This window comes from Malaclemys terrapin, chromosome 1, assembly GCF_027887155.1.
Source record: "Malaclemys terrapin pileata isolate rMalTer1 chromosome 1, rMalTer1.hap1, whole genome shotgun sequence".
NCBI lineage: Eukaryota > Metazoa > Chordata > Testudines > Emydidae > Malaclemys > Malaclemys terrapin.
The window spans coordinates 56,242,057-56,262,078 of NC_071505.1; the positions used below are offsets into that span (position 1 = coordinate 56,242,057).

At 40.4% G+C, this 20,022-nt stretch overlaps 1 protein-coding gene across 3 annotated transcripts in view; it reads right to left on the minus strand.

Moving 5' to 3' along the window:
* The window catches only part of NELL2 (neural EGFL like 2), a 225,822-nt gene that overhangs the window by 45,130 nt on the left and 160,670 nt on the right, over positions 1-20,022 (minus strand). For all 3 annotated transcript variants that reach the window (XM_054024804.1, XM_054024787.1, XM_054024796.1), the window contains 2 exons: positions 8,141-8,263; positions 6,676-6,771 (listed from right to left, as the gene is read on the minus strand). In XM_054024804.1, coding sequence (XP_053880779.1) covers positions 6,676-6,771; positions 8,141-8,263 — 219 coding nt within the window. The remainder of the gene's footprint in view (positions 1-6,675; positions 6,772-8,140; positions 8,264-20,022) is intronic.

Sequence of the window (20,022 nt, forward strand, 5' to 3'; positions counted from 1 at the left end):
ACTGCTGAACAAGAGTACTGAAAAGTCTCATTGTTCCCCTACATTGTTGTCTCTCATAGAGCCCAGGCTTCCCTACCAACTGCCCTTGTTGCAGGAGGGGCATAAATCTTGTTTTCACTGCCCTGCTCCAGTAAGGGAAGGGTAAGGACAATGAAACCCTGAGGTGAGGATAAGCCATGCATAAGGGTTAGAAACTGGACTTAATGCCCTTCCACTCTGGAGGCAAGAGACTGGAAAAGGGGTGTGGTAACCATTAGGCCACCTGGCCCTCAGGGGACTCTACTAGAGGGTCACTATAGCAATGTAAGCAATTATTAGGAAGTTTATTATTTGGGGATTATTTTTAAAATTTAATGTAAAATAAAGGACGTTCAACCACAAACGCTAGGTGATGCCATATTCATTTTTTGTACTTGTCAAAGTTTCCATTGACTGCAGTCAGTTCTGGGCATGGAAATGTATTCTGAAATACTGAAAGCAATGTTAAAAGTTTAAAACACCTTAAATTAAAAAAAGAAAATTCAGATTGAAATTATCATTAGACATTTAAACCAGACCTATAACATTGTTTGTTGTTTGTTTTAGTTTAATCACAGGGAGCAATTAGACCCAGAGGCCAAGATTTTAAAAAGTGACTAGTGATTTTTGGTGCTCGAATTGAGATTCCTAAAAAGAGACTGATTTTTAGAGCAGAGCACACCCCACCCTCTGAAAATCAGGCCCTTTAAGGTTTCTCAAGTCAGGCAACCCAAATTATTAGTCATTTTTCCAAATCTTGGGCAGAGTGTCTTCCTGAATCTGCAGACTTACCCAGAACTTTTTGTCTGTGCCTCTCTGTATTCAAATTGGGCCTTTGATGCTATTAAAGTATTACCCCACTTCCCTCAGACCAAGAACTGCAGATGGGGGACTTCCCTCAGGGGGCACTAGGACCCATGCATTCTTTCCCTCCCACCCACCCCCCAGCCTTGTGGCCTTGGGGAAAGAGGCTACAGGGAGCAGCCAACCAGAGACTGAAGCTAGCAGAGCAGCTGTAATTCAAGCAGGGACTAAGGAACACTGATGGTGTAATCAGATTGCTTCAGTTTTCATTTTAAACATTCCACCCCCTGTGCTGATTGGCTGTTCACTCCAACCCGCCCCTCCCTTCGTCCATCTGCTTAGCTACTCCCCTCCCACAAAATCCACCTTAAAAGAATTTAATAAACAAAACCAAAAAATTGTGGCACTAATATACTGTTTGCAAACCGTCACTCTGTTTGTGCTGTTTGTGCATTACACTTCTTGCTACATCCCACATCTGTCTTGTCTACTTAGATTGTAAATTCTTTGGGTCAGGGGCTGTCTCCTAGTCTGTGCTAGTACAAAGAGACTGTGTTCTCAACTAGTGCCTAAACACTACTGTAAGACAAACACATAATAACAATAATAATAATCTCAAACCCTTATAATATTAATTTGGCCCACGCAGTGTGTTGGGGTTCACCAAGAATGCAGGCTCATTACTGGTGGTTGACTTTTATTTGCATTTTCTTGTGAAAAGGTAGTCTTAATCAGTTTAGCTAGTAAAATAAATTTCATTTTGATAAATTTCCAAAGAAACCTGTTTTTTTTAAATGTCATGAGTTCTAAATATGACATTGGAAAAGTTTATTGTGAGTTTCTAATACAATTTGGTACCTAGAACCTTTAATGTTTCTGCAACCAGCCATTCCAGTTCTTTCAGAAAGACTTCAGTGCTCTACAGGTTTCAATTACCATTTGTGTCATAGATTTAGGACCTACCTGGCCAGGGGCTGGCTGTGGTTCCTTTAGCTGAACACCAGGAACAAAAGATTAAATAAAAGCAGTTCTCTTGTGATGCTGAAAGTGCTAAAATATTCCACCAGATTTAGCAATATAAGCAAACTTAACAGGCTCTGTAGTAGCTTTGACAACAAATTATATTCCGAGTACTGGTACAACTATTTTCCTAAAAGCTTTGAGTACTGGAATTAAAGGATTTTCGCAAGATCCCCTTGGAATAAGTAATAATCTGAATCTTTCTATTATCATGGTCAATGCACCTGAACAAATTAATTTGAAGTTGCAGTAAAGAGCAACAGTCACACATGCTAAATATTTAGTTTGTACAGAAAGCGACACACAACTCTAGAGAGATCTTATCTATAGCAATTACCTAGGCAAATCACTGACCTGAGTTGAATTTTACTCTTTCAAACTATAGATATTAGAAGGGAGCTTACAAAAATTAGTTATAAATATCAAATATATTTTGCATTTTCTAGACCACCAAGTATTCACAAAATGTATTTTATTTGTGTGTGAGGTTTCCACACACACTACGAACACTTTACTTGGATAAAAATCCCACATGGGAAGAAGTCAAACAAAGTGCACTTCCCTGAACTCTGCCTACACTGTGTGATATTAGTAAGCATTCTTCTGGACATGGCTTTGGATGCTTTTTAGGCTACTTTATCATAAATTTAGTTCTACATTTAATTTAAGTGAGCTGTTACCCACAGCATACAGTGTAACGAATTTGGAGCCATGTTAAACTGCATCTCAACAATTTAATTTAAATGACTGTTTTGTATGTTAATTTATTTTCAGTAGATTGTCATGAACTGATTTATTGACGATTAATTACTGCATAAATAATAGACATCATAGGACTGATTCTCTTGTCTGATGCAGGTGCAGTTACGGAACAGTAAATTATACCTAATCCTCCCCCAAAATGCTATATGTTCCCATCCTGTTGATTACAAAAACTGCCCCAAAATCCTAAGCACACAGACCAAATCCTCCTACTTGATTTGATGCCATAGCAACACAAAAATGGTCCAGAGAAATACTCACAAAGCACAAAAAAGGGGTGTGGCCTGTGAGAGGAATCAGGGAACAGCAAAAGTGCAGTAATAACATTGGAGGTATGCACTATTGATATGTTGGAGGAAATTCTCAGGGATGCCTGGGAGCCCACTGTTAAAATTCTGGCAACAAATTAAAGGAAGAGTTGTGGCAATTTCTCTGCCTCTGACAGAGCCACCCCACTCTCTGGATATTAGTAAATGATCCTATCCAGATATGAATTACCTCTGGGACTCTCAAATATTTCCAACAAGCAAATTTTATGGGTTTGGAATGAAAAAGTCTGATGCTGGCAGGTATTTTAAAAATATTTTCTGGGCACAGATGTCCCCAGAATTCCCATAAAAGTCTAAATCCCCTCTTATTACACCTACTGAACACTGTGCTATACTATCAATTTTTCAAGAGCAAAGGATAAAGGTGGTTTACTAAATGGTGCTGTTTCCTCTTTAACAGTGAGAAATGGTTTTGCTTTAAATGGAAAAACAAATCAACACATTTTCCATTCCCTCCCCCTCCTCTACTCAGTGCCTGGGGTTATCAGACTCAGTGAGGGGCTTTTTGTGGGAGCTCCTTGTTAAAATGATGGTCAGCGCTTCACTGACCTGCACGTGGGTATGGGAGGATAAGCATTTCAGAGAATTCCTATGCCTCTGTAAATGGTTGGTTATATGGACTTCATTTCCTCCCCAGAAACAGTACTCTCCCACCCATGCAAAAAAAAAAAAAGAAGTGAGCAGCTGGGATCAGATGTGGTGTTTGAGCTGGAACCCACCTGATATAAGAGTGAGGGAGCTGCTAGAAGTTTCTCTGCTCTTTATCTCTAAAGCTTTGGTCCAAAATAGTGTGAATTTGTTGACTTTTGAAGCATGATACAAACTCACCTATTTATCCAGAGTTCTAGGGAGGGAGGACACAATAAAGGCTGGTGTTAGTGGATGCTGGGTTATTATATAGGCTTTGATTTAATCTCTGGTTAACTGTTTTATAGTTAAGGGGTGAGGAGCAACAGGTGGTCAATTTTTTTGAGATCGTATGTTTAATTTACTGCAAAGACTCCTAAAACCTCGGGTAGGCACTTCTTAAATATAGGTATTGTAAAGTGAAATAAATAAATAAAATAAGAAGTGTGCCATTTAAAACTTCCCTTGGCAGCTTTAAATCTATCCCTATTCCTCCTCATTGAGAGCACAGCCAACCAGTAGTGGTGAGGGAGGTGTCATTGCACCTTGAGGGATAAAGTGAGAACGCGCAAAACAAATGAGTGACAACTTTCCAATATGAATTATTTATGATATGGATGTCCTGATCATTTCATACCAACAAGACATGACTCTTGGAAGCTGTATTCTATATTCAAAAGGAGTGTGCTGTTTGGAGCTCAGATTTTCACTAGGGAGGGCTTTTGGTCCATGACAATTCTATGTCTCAACCCAGGGCTGGCTCCAGGGTTTTGGCCACCCCAAGCAGCCAAAAAAAAAAAAAAAAAGCTGCGATCGCGATTTGCGGCGGCAATTCGGCGGGAGATCCTTCGCTCCAAGCCGGAGTGAGGGACCGTCCGCCGAATTGCCCCCGAATAGCTGGACGTGCCACCCTCTCCGGAGTGGCTGCCCCAAGCACTTGCTTGACAAGCTGATGCCTGGAGCCGGCCCCGTCTGAACCACCCAGATCTTGCCTGTTATGAATAGGAGTGCTCTGCCGTTTGGGGCTTTGAAGGTATTTTTGATGAAATATACCAATCCACTGTGTTTTAAAGTGACATATAAGTTAATTAGGATCCTGTTCCAGAGTTAGAAAAGAGGTGCAAACTGCAGCTGGGCTATCAGACAATTGTACATAGCAGCATTTGTTGTCAATGTTAATATTCAAACCAGGTGACCAAATTTCCTTGGACCCTTCTAACTGACCTCTACTGTTCCAGGTTATTCATTCTACTAGCACTGAAGTCTGTGACCCCTTTGTGGAAGTCTGCTGGGCAATGGAAGATTCTCCCTGCAAAGTCAAATCTTTCAGTGGTCTGGGCTGCCATAGTGGCTCCTACTCCACCTCCCATGATGGTCCATGGCTCGGGAGTGGTCCGAGTGCAGATCACCACACCTATATCTGACCCTAAGTTATGCATCATAATTATCTTACTAAACTCAAGTTAAACATTTGGTAAAGCATGTTTAGGAAATGTAGGGTAGGATTTTCAAATGCACTCAACGCTCACCTAACTCTGCTCTCAAAACTCTCACTGGCTTAAGGGGAGTGAGGAGACCAATGCTAAGTGCTTGTGAGGCTCTCACCTTTAGTGTTTCATTAACTGTACACATACAGTATGTTTTGCTGATAACATTGAAATGCTGCAAACAGTATGTCCTATAAAAGGAAAAATATCACACAACCTTATAAGCCATCTTTATATCTAAACCATTATTTTTGCATATAAACCACTACAAGTAAAAATACTGTGAAACCAAAACCATGAAACAGCTACATGAAAAAAGCTACATATTTTGCCCGACATCATTTCCAACACTGCAAAGCAAATGCAATGGTCAAGAATGTTTGACATTCCTAGAGAAAGATATCAACCAATGGGGCTGCAGCTATTTCACGCAGCACCCCTCCTGTGCAGAACAGCAATATCCATTCTAGTTACCATGACAAACAATGACAACAGGCAAATTTTTCACCTCTCAAATGGACCAGAACCTTTTCTGTATAAAAGTCAGATCAGCTGGTATTTTTACTAAATTGGACAATGTTTGCAAGTAGAACAGAGGTAGTGCTTCTAAAACTACCTCCTCGACCCCATGCTGAAGATTTATTGAAGACAATATAGAATGGCAACAATAGTCAATCACAGGTGGCAGATTGTCCTTTTAGTAGGCGTAGCGAGGCTAATCAATCTAAAAGCACTTTCCCTTCTACCCCGAGGCCATTTACTGTTAGAATCCATTTAAAAATTCAGTAGCCAATAAAAATGCTGAAATTATTTATTTTAATTTAGAAAAATTATTGACAAGTGCTCAAGGTGCTAAATATGAGCAATCCCAGATACTTTTGTTTGGTAAAGCACCCCACTGGTGTAATTTACAAAGACTCACATTTTAAAAGAAAGTTTTAAAACAAGGTTTTGTGGTACATCCCCAGAGATGTCAAGCACAGAAGAAAGGCTGTGAGAGAAAGAAAAACAATGGGAAGCACTGAATGCTGTTTTACCGTGAGTTGATCAAAAAAGTCCTCAAATGAGGATAAATGGGAAGGTGGGTTACTGAACTATAATCACAGGTTGACAATAAGGTCATCCTCTACAGTCAGAGGATATACCTATATCACAGGGCTGGAAGGGACCTTGAAAGGTCATCAAGTCCAGCCCCATACCTTCACTAGCAGGACCAAATACTGATTTTTCCCCAGATGGCCTCCTCAAGGATTGAACTCACAACCCTGGATTTAGCAGGCCAATGCTCAAACCACTGAGCTATCCCTCCTCCTTGTTAGACAAATGGTGGGAGCTACCAAAAACTATTTGCTATGAAAAGTGAGTGAATAATTATAGAGCAACAGAATGTAGGCTAGTCAGTCATCTCTTGGTGTAAGATGTCAATATGTTACTAGTTCAAATTGGTACAGTACATGCTTTTAGGAGGCATACGAGAGAAGTGAGTCACTGAGTTTATCTACTGCATAACTGAGTATTTTCCAGCAGCAGCTCCTTCTTTTAGGAGGGACACTAGAAATTTTTTTTCTTGGAATAGTGCAGACATTGGCATACGGATAATTTTATAATAAATGAAGTTATCATCTTACCAGTTTCACAGTTGGGTCCAGTGAAGCCCTGTGGACAGGCACAGACATTGGAAGCAATGCAGGCTCCTCCATTCCTACAACCATCTTTGCAAAATGCTGAAACAGCAAAAGTAGAATGTATCAGAACCTATTAGCTAAGGGCTGCGCATAGTAACTGTGCAGGTGTTTGTAGCCCCCCAGCCCACCCCCGATGCAGCAGCTAGACACAAATGCAAACCCTGCAGCTTTTTCTTAATTCAGAGGCTGTTTCGTCCTAGGGATATAAGACACTCCAAAAGGTGCCGGGTGGAAGCTTAGTTATGGCCCCCTACCACACTAGCCAGATGAGCTGGCAGGGTGCAGAAAGATGACTGGATTGCACCATCCTGAGACATTTCAGCCTGTGCACTGCCTCCTACTTCACAGGGGATTGTCCCCTTGAGGCACAAACCCTCCTGAGGGCTTTGCGGCTCTACACTGCCTCCCAATACAGGTCTATGCCTATTAGACACAACTGAGCACTAAATCAATTAGCTATTTGATTCTTTCAATTCAGCTATTAGATCCAAAGTATAAAAAATGGTAATATCACCCCAAGAGATAAAGCGCTTTAAAAACTGGCTTTACCAATTATTGTCCAAAATCTGTCCTCACATTTGCATTTGTGCCTCACATTGATGCCAATGAAGCTGCATCCATTCATTCAAGGACCACTTTCTCCAGATACAAATATTGGAATTCTGCCAGGACTCTGGGGGTTCTTAGATAGTTACAAGTGGCCTGCACCTTGGGTTTGCATCTATCTGAAATAGGGTACCACCACCAGAATGGGACTGAACATCCTCACATCTCAGTAACTTCTGTGAAATGCAGCACTAGACAGTCTAAAAGCAGCTTTGTGGCTCTGTAAAATTCAGCTTCTTTGTAAAACTAGCAATATAATCTGCAATGTTTACCAGGGTCTGACAGTGGCTGTAAGCAACCAGCTTCTCCTGGGGAGTAAAGGTTTCAGGGTCAACATCTACTGCTGTCTTTTTTCACTTACAAAAGGACATTACATACTCAACAATATGCAATTCAATCTGTAGTTCATTCAGGTATAATAGCAAGTGATTGATGGTGAATAAATTGCATTTGGTAATAGGTTTTCCTAGCTGAAATGTTGTTGGTTACTGTGGTTATTTTGAACAGGCTACTCTGTATGAAAACAAAATTATCTTGGGATAGATACCAGAAGTATTTACTCCACCATTTCAGAGCTTGCAATTTATAAATGCTAAATTTTCAAACTACTTGGAACTTTGTAAAAGACAAAGTCAATGGATATTGGCCATACAATCCTCTTTGTGGAATCAGGGCTTAAATGCTAATGTTCTACAGTGTCTTCTTCAAGGTACACCAACAGATCTGTGTTAACCATTACAAGAGAAATGTTATCAAGTCTGAAGACAATGCATGTTACAGCCCAGGGTTTCTGTTCATTTACCTTTACACACGGTACCATTTCCTGTATAACCTGGCTTGCAGACACAGTTGTGCCCACCCACAGTGTTGAAGCAGAGTGCATTTTCATCACAGCTGTGCTGGTTTGTGATGCATTCGTCGTGCTCTGAGAAGTGAAACGAATGTTATTGAATTGTGACACTACAGCAATATAAAAGCTTTAACTATATTTCCATGTAAATAAACCATAAACTCAGTAGTTACTAAGCAGGATTTGCATATTGCCAAGAAGTGGATTAAGCAGTGGGCAACACCCTGAAATTTGACATATTGCTTTCCTTCGTTATTCACTTAGCACTCAGTTCTGATCTTTGTTCATAAAAAAAAGAGTAGCTTGAAAACAAAGGTGTCTCTCCTCTTTCAGGGAAATGGGACTTTTACCTTATTCTGTTCTTGGTTTTGGCAGATCAGCACACACAAGCTAGGCTGCTGCTTATGTTTCCATGTTGCTTCTGGCAAATTTGTTAAATACTGTTTAATACATTTTTATTTATATACCATATGCTTTGCTCTGGCTGTCCAATACAAAACCAACTTCTGCTTCAGGCATGTTCTAATGGCCTCAGCATGGAGCTGGGACCCACAAAATCCTGAAATTTTAATTTGGACTCAGGCACTTTCTTCTGTGGCCTTGGTAACATCACAAAGCCTGGGTTTCCAATTTGTCAAACAGGGCTAATAGTTATCTACTTCACAGGGCTGTTATGAGAATTAATCCCATTAGTGTTTGCAAAGCATTAAAGTGCTAGTTATTATAACTAGCAATTTCTTTACTAGATATAAAATGATGGGCATACAGAATTTGTTTTACTGGCTCAGACCTCTGACCCATCGAGTCTGTAATTCTCCCTCTTGTAATGACAAATATTTTGCATGAAATGACGGTTAGAACATCTATGGTGCAACTAGCCAATTGTGTAATATTGTATGGGCAGAGGAGTGGGGGAGAACTCATCTTCTGTTTGTAAGCACCTACCATGACAGGACCCTACTCCTGAGCAGGGTCTCTGGGTACTAGCAGAGTACAAATAATAACCCTAGATAGAATACAAGCTGAGACCCCAATCCTGCAATCTTCACTGAGTTGAGCCTCCCATTGAGTGTGATGAGTAAGGACTGCAGGCACGAGTCCTGAGGCATGAGATTTAATTACCCTGATCACAGCATGGATAATTAAAAATGTTATTCATAAAATGATCTGGCTCTTTTAAAAATCCAGTTACAGTATGCGACTCTGACTTCCTGTAACAGTGAATTCCACAGGCTAACATCATGCTGGGTGCAGTAATATTTATGTGGGATCAGTCCATTATAAAAGAGAAAAAATGTCACAACTATGCAATTAGGCACACGAGTATCAGTTGTGCTGTACTGATATCCTGGCTTTGTGTCATTATCTTAATGTTATTTAAATATAATTTAATTTCCTTGCTTTTTTCATTCCATACAACAAAACAGAGTAACAACTATGGAAGTGTAGGAAACATATTCTTTACTTAATGCACAAAAATATTTTTCCATGCCATTATGATGGTCTCTTGGGTTGTAGGATATGTACAGCAATACTTGGCAATTACTGGGGTCCTCATTGCAATGTACTGAATTTTGCAAGTTATCTGTCATGTTCAGCCAGGGAGTGTGCCCATCAGCACTGTTCCTTGGAGATGGTGGGGTAGGCCAAACCCCTTTGATATCATTCCAACACCCCCCAGTGCCCTAGAATACAGATAAATGTATACTGGAGAAAGAGGGCAAGTCACAGGCTGCAGATCTAGAAAGGGCAGTACAAAGCAGCTGTTGGGGAGAGCTCCAAGAGGTTGTGGCGGCATCCATAGCTGCTGGGACATGGAGCTGTTGTGGTCTCCAGGCCAAGGAGACTTGGCCCTAAACTCCAAGTACTTAAATATATAAGTATTCCCACTGAAATCAATAGGATAATTTATGCATTTAAGAAATCAATTGGGGCCTTAGAGTACCTGGTATGATGTATGTCCTACAAAGAAATAGAAAACTACTGTACTTTTGAATGTTGCTTAGCCCAGAGATTACATTATAATGGTATAGTATGTGGACTCTTAAAAAAGATATTTTCCTTAAAATAAGAACGGCGATACTGGGTCAGACCAAAGGTCCATCCAGCCCAGTATCCTGACAACCGACAGTGACCAATGCCAGGTGTCCCAGAGGGAGTGAACCTAACAGGTAATGATCAAGTGATCTCTCTCCTGCCATCCATCTCCACCCTCTGACAAACAGAGGCTAGGGACACCATTCCTTGCCCATCCTGGGTAACGGACTTAACCTCCATGAATTTATCTAGTTCTCTTTTAAACACTGTTATAGTCCTAGCCTTCACAACCTCCTCAGGTAAGGAGTTCCACAGGTTGACTGCGCTGTGTGAAGAAGAACTTCCTTTTATTTGTTTTAAACCTGCTGCCCATTAATTTCATTTGGTGGCCCCTAGTTTTTATATTATGGGAACAAGTAAATAACTTTTCCTTATTCACTTTCTCCAATCCATGGTTATAGATTAAATAAATACTCTAACAGCTAAGTAATAGAGCTTGGATGAAAAAAGATTATTTTTTTGCCTTGTCTTTTTCTGATCATATTCAAAATGAGAAAATTTTTAGCCATTTTTCTTCCCAGACCTGTGGCTAAATTACCCAAAATTGTGCTAGATTTTTCTCTTTTCAACTAATATAATACATGATTCTTATAAATGATTCTCAGAATGAGGCTTAAGGGTATGTCTACACTTGTCGGTACATTGGCAATGCTGCAATCGATGCAGCGAGTGTCGATTTAGCAGGTCTGGTGAAGACCCGCTAAATCAATGGGAGATCACTCTCCCATCGATTTGTTTACTCCACCTCCCTGAGAAGCGTAAGGGAAGTTGATGGGAGATGCTCTCCCATCGACACAGTGCAGTGTAGCCACTGTGGTAAGTGGATCTAACAATGTCTACTTCAGTTACATTATTCATGTAACTGAAGTTGCATAAATTAGGTTTTTTTACCACGGTAGTGTAGAACAGCCCTGAGATATTGCTAGTTTAGAAGAAAATGTGTCAGAGCAACAGGAAGATTTTAGACTCAGTTACAGAAAGAGACATTTTGAAAAGTGTGGGGGGAAATGAGTTTTCATGTTTTATATTCCATCTACATTTAGTGCTAGTATATTATTGCTAAAACTGTTTAAATTTAAGGCTTATTGACATGTCTATATGCTCCATGCTAGAGAGTGGCAGTTCTGATTGGCTGTACATGGCTTTGTCATGACTTTGGTGCATGGTGCATTAAATAAATTATTTGGGTGGAGGGTGGTAAAAATCTCATAGAAAGGAGGTTTTGTATTTTATTTTTTTTTAATCTGTCTATAATAAAACTAATGTCAAAGCTGTCTACCTATATTTACATATAGATCATAATATAGCCTGAGATACAAGATATGGCCTATCAGATAATACACATTTTAAAAACTGAGTACATGTATATTTATGATGGACTGTAATGGCATTTTGTTGCTTAAAAGTTAATTAATTCTCATGTCTGTTATTTTGGTTTCTTTTTCTAAAAATGTTCAATTTAAATAAAGAAAGACATTATAAGGATTTAGGTGAGTGATCTCACACACATAACAAACCATATGTTGCAAACAGCTGATGTGAACATATATCATGAAGCAAAATCAACTTTTAAAAAATACTTTGCATCTCGTCTTTAACACAGTTTCTTCCATTTGGTAAGTATAACAAATTCTACACAAATTAGAACTGTAAATACAGAACAAACATGTTATTTCTTATGGACGATGTATACCAGGAGTTAATATTTAGGCCATTTATTTCAAGCACCTTTAGAAATAATGTGGCAGATTTAACAAAAATCTAATATTCACTTCACTACACATCATTATGATGATGGCATGGTCATGCCAGCTACAACAGTAATAAAGAATCAAGGAAATAAAATTACTTTTGCAAAGAGATTTTAACGATTTACAAATCTGAATTTGCATAAATGCACTTTCCATAAAGAGCAAATGCACTGGTTTCAGTGATTACTTCTAAAGCTATATTATCTAATACATCTCAAATCCATTTAACACTAGCCAGGACTCTGCTCAAGTGCATTAACATTCATAATATCTCTGCTTTGGGAATCAACAGAAGCCTTAAATATGGTATTCATGTTGATTAAGCTGTTCCTAGGGTAATGGACTCTACAGAGACAAAAACCGTTTTAGCTCCAGAATTCAGCAAGCTTTTGCTACTACTTCACAGTGACAATAAGTGCATATGTATGTTTCCTTCAGAAAACAGATGCCTTAGTTAAAGAAATATAGAAGTGTAACTATGCAAGTTGTTTCCCCATGTTTATATAAGCTAACTGCCCAGCTGGGCCACCTTTACTGATACACTATATTTCATTTTACTTCTTTACAAAATGGTACTCAGCACTGTATTTTAGAAAGGCTTCTATTTGACAAAATGTTATTACTTTGCTCCAAAAGACAGACTACAAAGTCCTGAACATAAATAAAGCTGATAGTGACTCCTGATTGTGGAGGTAAATAGCAGGAGTTGCAAGGGCAAAAGTACTTCCTCATAGGGACAGATCCCCAGCTGGTGTAAATTGTCCTAGCTGCACTGACTTCAGTGAAGCTAAGACAATTTACACCAACTGTCTCAAGTGGCATGGAGAGTTCTGAAGAACAAAGGTAATAAATTCCAGGGTACTATATATACAAGAGACGTCTCACCCTTCCCTTCTTTTCCTTCTCCCATGCTCCTATTAACTCAACTTCTTCATTGTTCCCCTTACTCCATACTCCACTAATAAATATTTAAAACAATTAAAAAGAAAAATGAGACTAATATGGCATTTGCCACTCATCACTCTGCTTATGTGACGTGACACTTTTCCATCTCCCTACTTCTACTTTCTGTATTTATATTCTTTAGGACATTGATCCATTATCCAAGATGGTGGGAGTGTCAGAGTCACATTTTAACTATGTTAAAAAGGAGTTAAGATTGAGAGTACAGCGGTAATTTACCGGGATATTATAATTATCCCCAAACTAAGTATTACCAATCCAGTAAATTCAGATTTAAAGTCATACTTAAAAGAAATCCAAATGTGTTAAGGAATGGAAATGCACAAACGAGGCACACACATAGCCTTAACTCTGCCCTGTAGTGATGCCCTGCAGTAACCATTAAGGCATTTTGTGATTCTGGGCCCAGATTATGAAAATGGTTTTAAAAGACATTAGGGTTTTCCTCCCCCATATTTTCCCTTTTATGATGTCATGGAATCCCAAATGTCTCTGTGCTTTAAGAATTCCAAATATGCCTCACAGTGGAGCTGAGACAACAGGGCCATGAGAAGCCTCTCACACTCTGATGCCCAAACTAGCATGAGGAATCTTCAAAGAACAGGGATAGCTGGGCCAAGTAATCTACCACACGCATCCAATCTCCCTCATACCACTGACACATTACAATCAATAGAATGTTCAGGATTGGTTGAGTTACCTTTGATGGCATAATGACTAGACCTCTGTGAATAATAGATTTTTCAGTTTACTGGCAATCCCCTCCCCCCCATTTTTTTTATTTTGAACCAAAATTGAAATTTTCTGTGAACTGAAAAGTTGAAAAAAATGCCATTTTGGGTTGCATGAAATATTGTTTGACCCCAAACAAAATGTTTTGTTGATTTCAAGTATTTAACGTTTTTACATTTTTTAAATAAAATTGAAGGAAATGTTGAAACAAAGTCATTTTGAAATGAAAAATTGAAACATTCTTTGGATTTCTCTGGAATTTTTTAATACGAATAATTCAGTAAAACTGATATGAATTTATGCAACATTTTGGTGTCACTGAATCTGCATTTTTTGCCAACAAGTTTCAGCTGACAAACATTACCCAGCTCTAATAATGATACTATTTGAGCATCACCTGAACTGTTTGACCCAACCTAGTCGGTAGCCTGTGTAATCAAAACAATCACTAATAATTTAGCTTAATTAAAAGCTAATTCCTTCTTGTATCGCTCATACACAAGATTTAAATTAATTTTAACTAAATGGAATAATCCAGTCTCTTCAAACGTTCCATAATTAGTATCATTTGGGAAAAGACAGATGTTACATTTCTTAAAGGACCCAGTTTTAATTAATTTTAACTCAAATTAATTAACAGTTTTACTTGTAAATTCTCAGAAAATTCATTCTATACTCAAAGAGTGCAGTAAGTTTGAGGATAATATACTGTATTTTTCATGCATAAGCACTTGACCCCCTGCTTTTAGTGTAATATGAAATCACTCTCAACTACGGAACCATGACGAGTGCCACCATAATGTGTTTGCAGCATAAATAATAGTAATAGTAATAAGTGATTCTGGCATGGTGTGTGCCTGAAATGGTTCTTTTCTTTGTAGCCATTTAGAGACCATTCTGCTCTCTGAAATGCCATTTGTCTGTAATTACTCAGTCCATCATTGTTCTTCAGGGAGAACAGCTGCCATTATGCTCATCCAGATGTCTGCGTCTCTTCATTTTTATTTACTGGTTTACTTATTCTACTTTTGGAGTCAATATAACAACAAAACACCTAGTATAGGAGCCACTAGCAAAACCTCAGGAGAAAAACCCTATCACTGGACATGGTAAAAATGCAGCAGCCATTTTCACATCCATTATCTGAAAGATTCAGGAGCTCACAAAACTCAGTACTAATGAGAACAGAAGGGAAGAACATATCCCCAAATGAAAGCTGTAGATTAAAGGGCAATCAATCGGCTGAGCAATAACAGGTCAGCAGAGGGCAGGGCGATTGGAGACTGGGAGGGGCAATGACATGGCAGCTGTTCTTGGTGACTGGCAATATTAACTGAGAAGGGGTTCCATGAGTTGCCCATTTACAGCTTGCCTTATCTCACTTTGAGGTTAACAGAACTCATATAAATGAATTATGAATTCTGTAACATTGGTATCTCGAACAACAGAAATAACATGATCTGCTGCATGGCCCTGAAAATTGACAACACCTTGGCTGAGAGGCATCAATACAGTTCAGGGCCAGTATTGGGGTTGGGAGGGAACCATATGGAGCACCAGGATGCAAGGGGAACTTATAAATACAGAAATGCAGTGGGCTACTCATTCCTGTCCTCATAAATTTTAAATAATTGCTCTATACTGACACTACCCAAATGCCATTTTCAACCTCACTGAGGGGGACTTCCAGCCCTGCTGCCTCCCATGCAGTAACATTAATAATATCTTTAGCTATCAACATGATAAAATCTTTATCTGCCCTCTGATATTCTTTGTCTGAAGTGAAGAGAAATCCTAAAGCTTTTGGTCTGGTAGTGAAACGCCCTGCTAAAATATCTCCCATCTCTAACCCCACACGATCCTCTCTCCCTAGGAAAGCCTGCTTTGCTTTCTACCTCCACGAAGAGATAAGAAAACCTCTTAAGCCAGCTAAACCTAAGAGAAACGTTTCAGTATTATCTTCAAATACAGCTTTTCCATGTGAAATCTAAATCCAAATCCTCCTGAACTGTGCTCTTTGAGAATGTAGTCTAAGAAACTCTCCGCAGATTTACTGGTAAAATTTCTTGTTTCACTGTGAACTCTCACACTCAGAGAAAAGACAGGGGCGGCTTCACAGACCACAAGGCCTGCTGCAGCAGAAGGATTCGTTCACCTTCTCACTGTGTTTGTGTCTCACAAATTGGAGAAATAGTTAATCCTCATCTCGGAGTTTCTTTGGATCATGCCTTAGTGACTCTAATTCTGGATTTTATGGCACAGTGAGAGCAGGATATTTTCCAGCCTCTTCCGAACACTGGATAGCTAGTGTGTAGGTTAAAAGTTCATCTTCTTACTCAGGTTAGGATCCCTCACATACCATCTGTGACACTACAGCCCATATTCTTTATAGTAATATTATTATGATATGAGTATGGCATAATTATGATGTATTTTATGCAAGACAGATCATGTAAGATATAATTGAAAAGGTTATGATTTACTGAATATGATTATCCTACTTGAATGCATGTATCATTTTGGTATCTGAAGTTAGGAATATTGTCTATGTGGCTTCTTGGCTATTTACACCTGGGGAACGCCCACTAGGCAAAAAACTGTCAGTCTAGATGGCTGGCTGGGAATGGCCCATTTAAGTCAATGGACCACTAGGGAGAACAATAGCTCTTAGAAGAAGCTAATCACCCACCGGGAAGCCTTCCTGAGGATGCTACAAACGGCCTCCAAGTCATGGCTGCTAGGACACTATGGGGGCATGTGATCAGATCACCTGGTACTGGACTCCATCTTGGAATTCCAGTGTTTTTCCACTGAAAGGTGTTGGAACCAAAATTGGAGACAAAGGGTTCCCGCCATATGTAAAAGCTATTTAAGGCAGGGGAATGACATCATCATGAGTTCTTCACTGACTCCCTGCCCAAAGGAGACTCTTGGAAATACCTGAGTAACAAGGACTGAACTGGGAGGGAAGTGCTGGATCCCAGCTAGAGGGGTTTCTAGCCTGTGAAAGGAATACCTGGGGGTTTTAAACTGCAAGCAAGAGCAGCTGGCCTCTTAAAAATCTCTGCAACCAGCTTAAATCATCATTTAGGGTGAGACTTTGCTACTCAAATGCAATCTCTTTAATATATTAAGCTTAGATTACGTTTTTGTTTATTTGCTAGGTAACCTGCTTTGATTCGTTTACTATCCCCTATAATGACTTAAAATCTATCTTTTGTAGTTAATAAAGTTGCTTTTGCTATATCACAAACCAGTGTGTGGCAGTTATAACTTGGGGCAAAAAGCTGTTGTATATTCTCTCTCTACATTGAGGGAGGGGGCGAATTTCATGAGCTTACTCTGTACACATCTCTGTGCAGTGCACAATGGTATAATTTTGGGTTTACACTCCAGAGGGGGGTGTGCTCTTGAGCAGCGCAGCAGTTCCTTAGCTGTAGCCTCCCCATGCAGAGCTGATCACAGCAGCCTGTAAATTCTGCAGCTGGATGTGTTCCTACCTGTGTGTATGCTGGTGAAAGAGCAAGCTTGGAGAGCTTGGCAACTTATCACAGCACCACAGTGTGAGAGGGAGCCCAGGTTGGAGGGCTAAGAGGGCTCAGTGGTACCCCAGTTGCAGGTGGCACCCCAAGGGGAACCCATCATACCATACTTGCCCAGTCACATGAGTTGGGCTTAGGGAATACTCTTTCTTTTCTCTCGAACCCCCCAATGTAATCTGGTGGTTGCCAGAGGACCTGGTGTGTAAGCATTCTGTGGTGTCTCCCCATTCATGAGCCAGTTTTATGACTTCCTAGAGCACAGGAGAGCCCTAAAGTGTTCCCTATCTCACCCCACAATAGTTGGTCAGGGTAATGACTGAGACACCTCCACCTAATGTCAGCCCTCCCAAAACCCTATGTACAGGAGTTTGGGATTGCAGCTGGGGAATATTTCCAGAAATCCCCAGTAGTGACCTGGGTTTTGCTGCCAGCAGGAACCCACTTTTAATTAAATCCTTCCACACTAATGTCTGGGCACAGCTCAGTCTACAAGGTCATTTACGATCCTCCTCCAACCTGCATGGGCAGGGTTCACCCATGGAAATCCCATGATCTCAACAAGACCACTAGTCTCTTGCACAGACAGACTCCCTATATGGACACAGCTTTATGAGCCCTTGTTAACAAGGAAAGCACAGTCAGAGGGGCTGGTAGCTCTCCCTTCTATTCCAGGTGGGCATCCATGTCCTTTCTGGCTCTCCTCTTGGAGTCTCCAAACCCTTCACCTTATTCCATAGTGGCGTCTTGACTTTAGGATCCAGCCATAGGCATGGTGGTCTCTCCAGGTGCTCAGTCTTCAGGTATTCCTCTGTTTGTTGTACCACCTCTGCAGCACAGACAATTAATACTAGCACACCCATGTCTACATCCTCCCAGGCAGACCAAGTACTTAATTATTACTTTTGTCCATAAGCAACTCCACTGTCCATTGCTGGGGTTTGAACTAGTCACTCAAACAATGGGTAACTGTGGGCATCTGTATCCCTGAAGAAAGGGGCTCACCTTGGAACTTCTGTCAGTACCCCTTTCTTGAGATCTCCAACCAGACCAGGATAGCAATTCTGACATCTTCATGATCTGCAGCACATCCTCACCTAAGGCCCAATACAAAGTTTGTGCTCACCTTCTCCATTTAAATGACACCCAAACAAGTAGCTCAAGATGATTGCAGCTCACTGGAAGGAATGGTCACATTACTCAAGTACACCTGTGAATCAGCTTCTAGTCCTGTTTTGGCTAGGGAAGGACTGGGACTTACAGGCAGCATGAGCAGCAGGGTTAGCGAGCATCTGACGTGGCTGCTCCTAGAATTGTTACTGCAGTTTCTATAAAGCTGTGGCCCAGGCTTCCTGTTGCAATGGAGACTGGCATGCCTGTGTTGGGCTACAGCCTGGACTTGCTACCACCCTAACAAATTCAACAGTAGGCATCGATGCCAAGAGATGTGCTGCCAGAGCCGGAGTTAGTGCTGGAGGAAGCTGCCTTTGCATCTTAGGCTACTCCTTATCAGCAGCCATCAATGCTGCACGAGAGCTGGTGGATATATCTCTGGAGGCTTTCAGTGGTCTGGCCTTATGGGAGGACATTGAGTTCCACCAAGACTCTTTGTCTGGAGTCAGAGGTGTTGGTGCCAGCTTTGGTGCTGATATTGGGGTCTGCTTCAGAGCTGTGGGTGTTGGTAGTTTCTAGCAGACCGGGCAGTAAATGAGGCTGGATTGTCTCCTAGCCTGATTCTGGAGCTCATTTCCTCAGAGTCTGATGAGTCCTTCATGGACTGTTTCAGAAGATGGCACTTCAACATCATGTCTTGTGATTTGTGTGTTCTTGCAGAAATTGATAGGCACACCTAATGTCAGCTCTGTATATCTGATTCTTCTGAACAGAATAGACTAATCAGTCCATCACAACATGGTCAGGGTTTGAAACCTGCAGGTTTTGAGTCTGCCTTGTTAAGTAGCTCTATACAGGTGTGGGTTCTGTGCAGGGTCAGCAGGTATACGGGGGGAGTCTGACAGTCAATACTCATTTCAAATGGGCTAATATCGATCACAGCAGTCATATGTCAAAGTATTAGAAGAGTTCTAAAAGTTTGTAGAAGACTTTTGAGAAGGTTTAGCCAAAGCTAAGAACTAGTGAGCCGGACACTCACCAAACTGTCTTGCTGAGGAAACTGAGGGGGTATCATCGCCCTCCCAACGCCCTCATATGTGAGGAGGCTCAGGGCATACACACAGCCCCAGATACTATTTCAAAAAGCTGACCTTGCACACATGAACACCTGCAGTGGGATCCACAAAGACCCCTACTCAAAGAAAAAGAACAGCTATCATTATACCGTCTTTAACCAGGACTCCACAGCCTGTTGAGGTACTGCTTAGAGAAAGAGATCACAGTCTCATAATCACCCTTGGCTTTGCATTCCAGTTATTATTCCTGGCCCTACATCCCCTGAGATCACAGTTAGATGCAGTTTCCTTAAGGAACTCACTAGTGATTGTCCCTAAATAACAGTATCCAGGACTATGCGGGTTATTTTTACACAGACAGACACACGCACTTATTTCTGTATTTGGTAACACACACACATACATATAAAAACAGATTTTATTGGAGAATTATAGAAATACAGAGAAAACATACAATAAAAGTCAGCTAAATAAAAATATTGTTACCTAATACTATGAAAAGCTCCACTAAACAGGACAAAGTTACAAAGTATTGTTTGGGTCTCAAATACTCAAAGTGATCA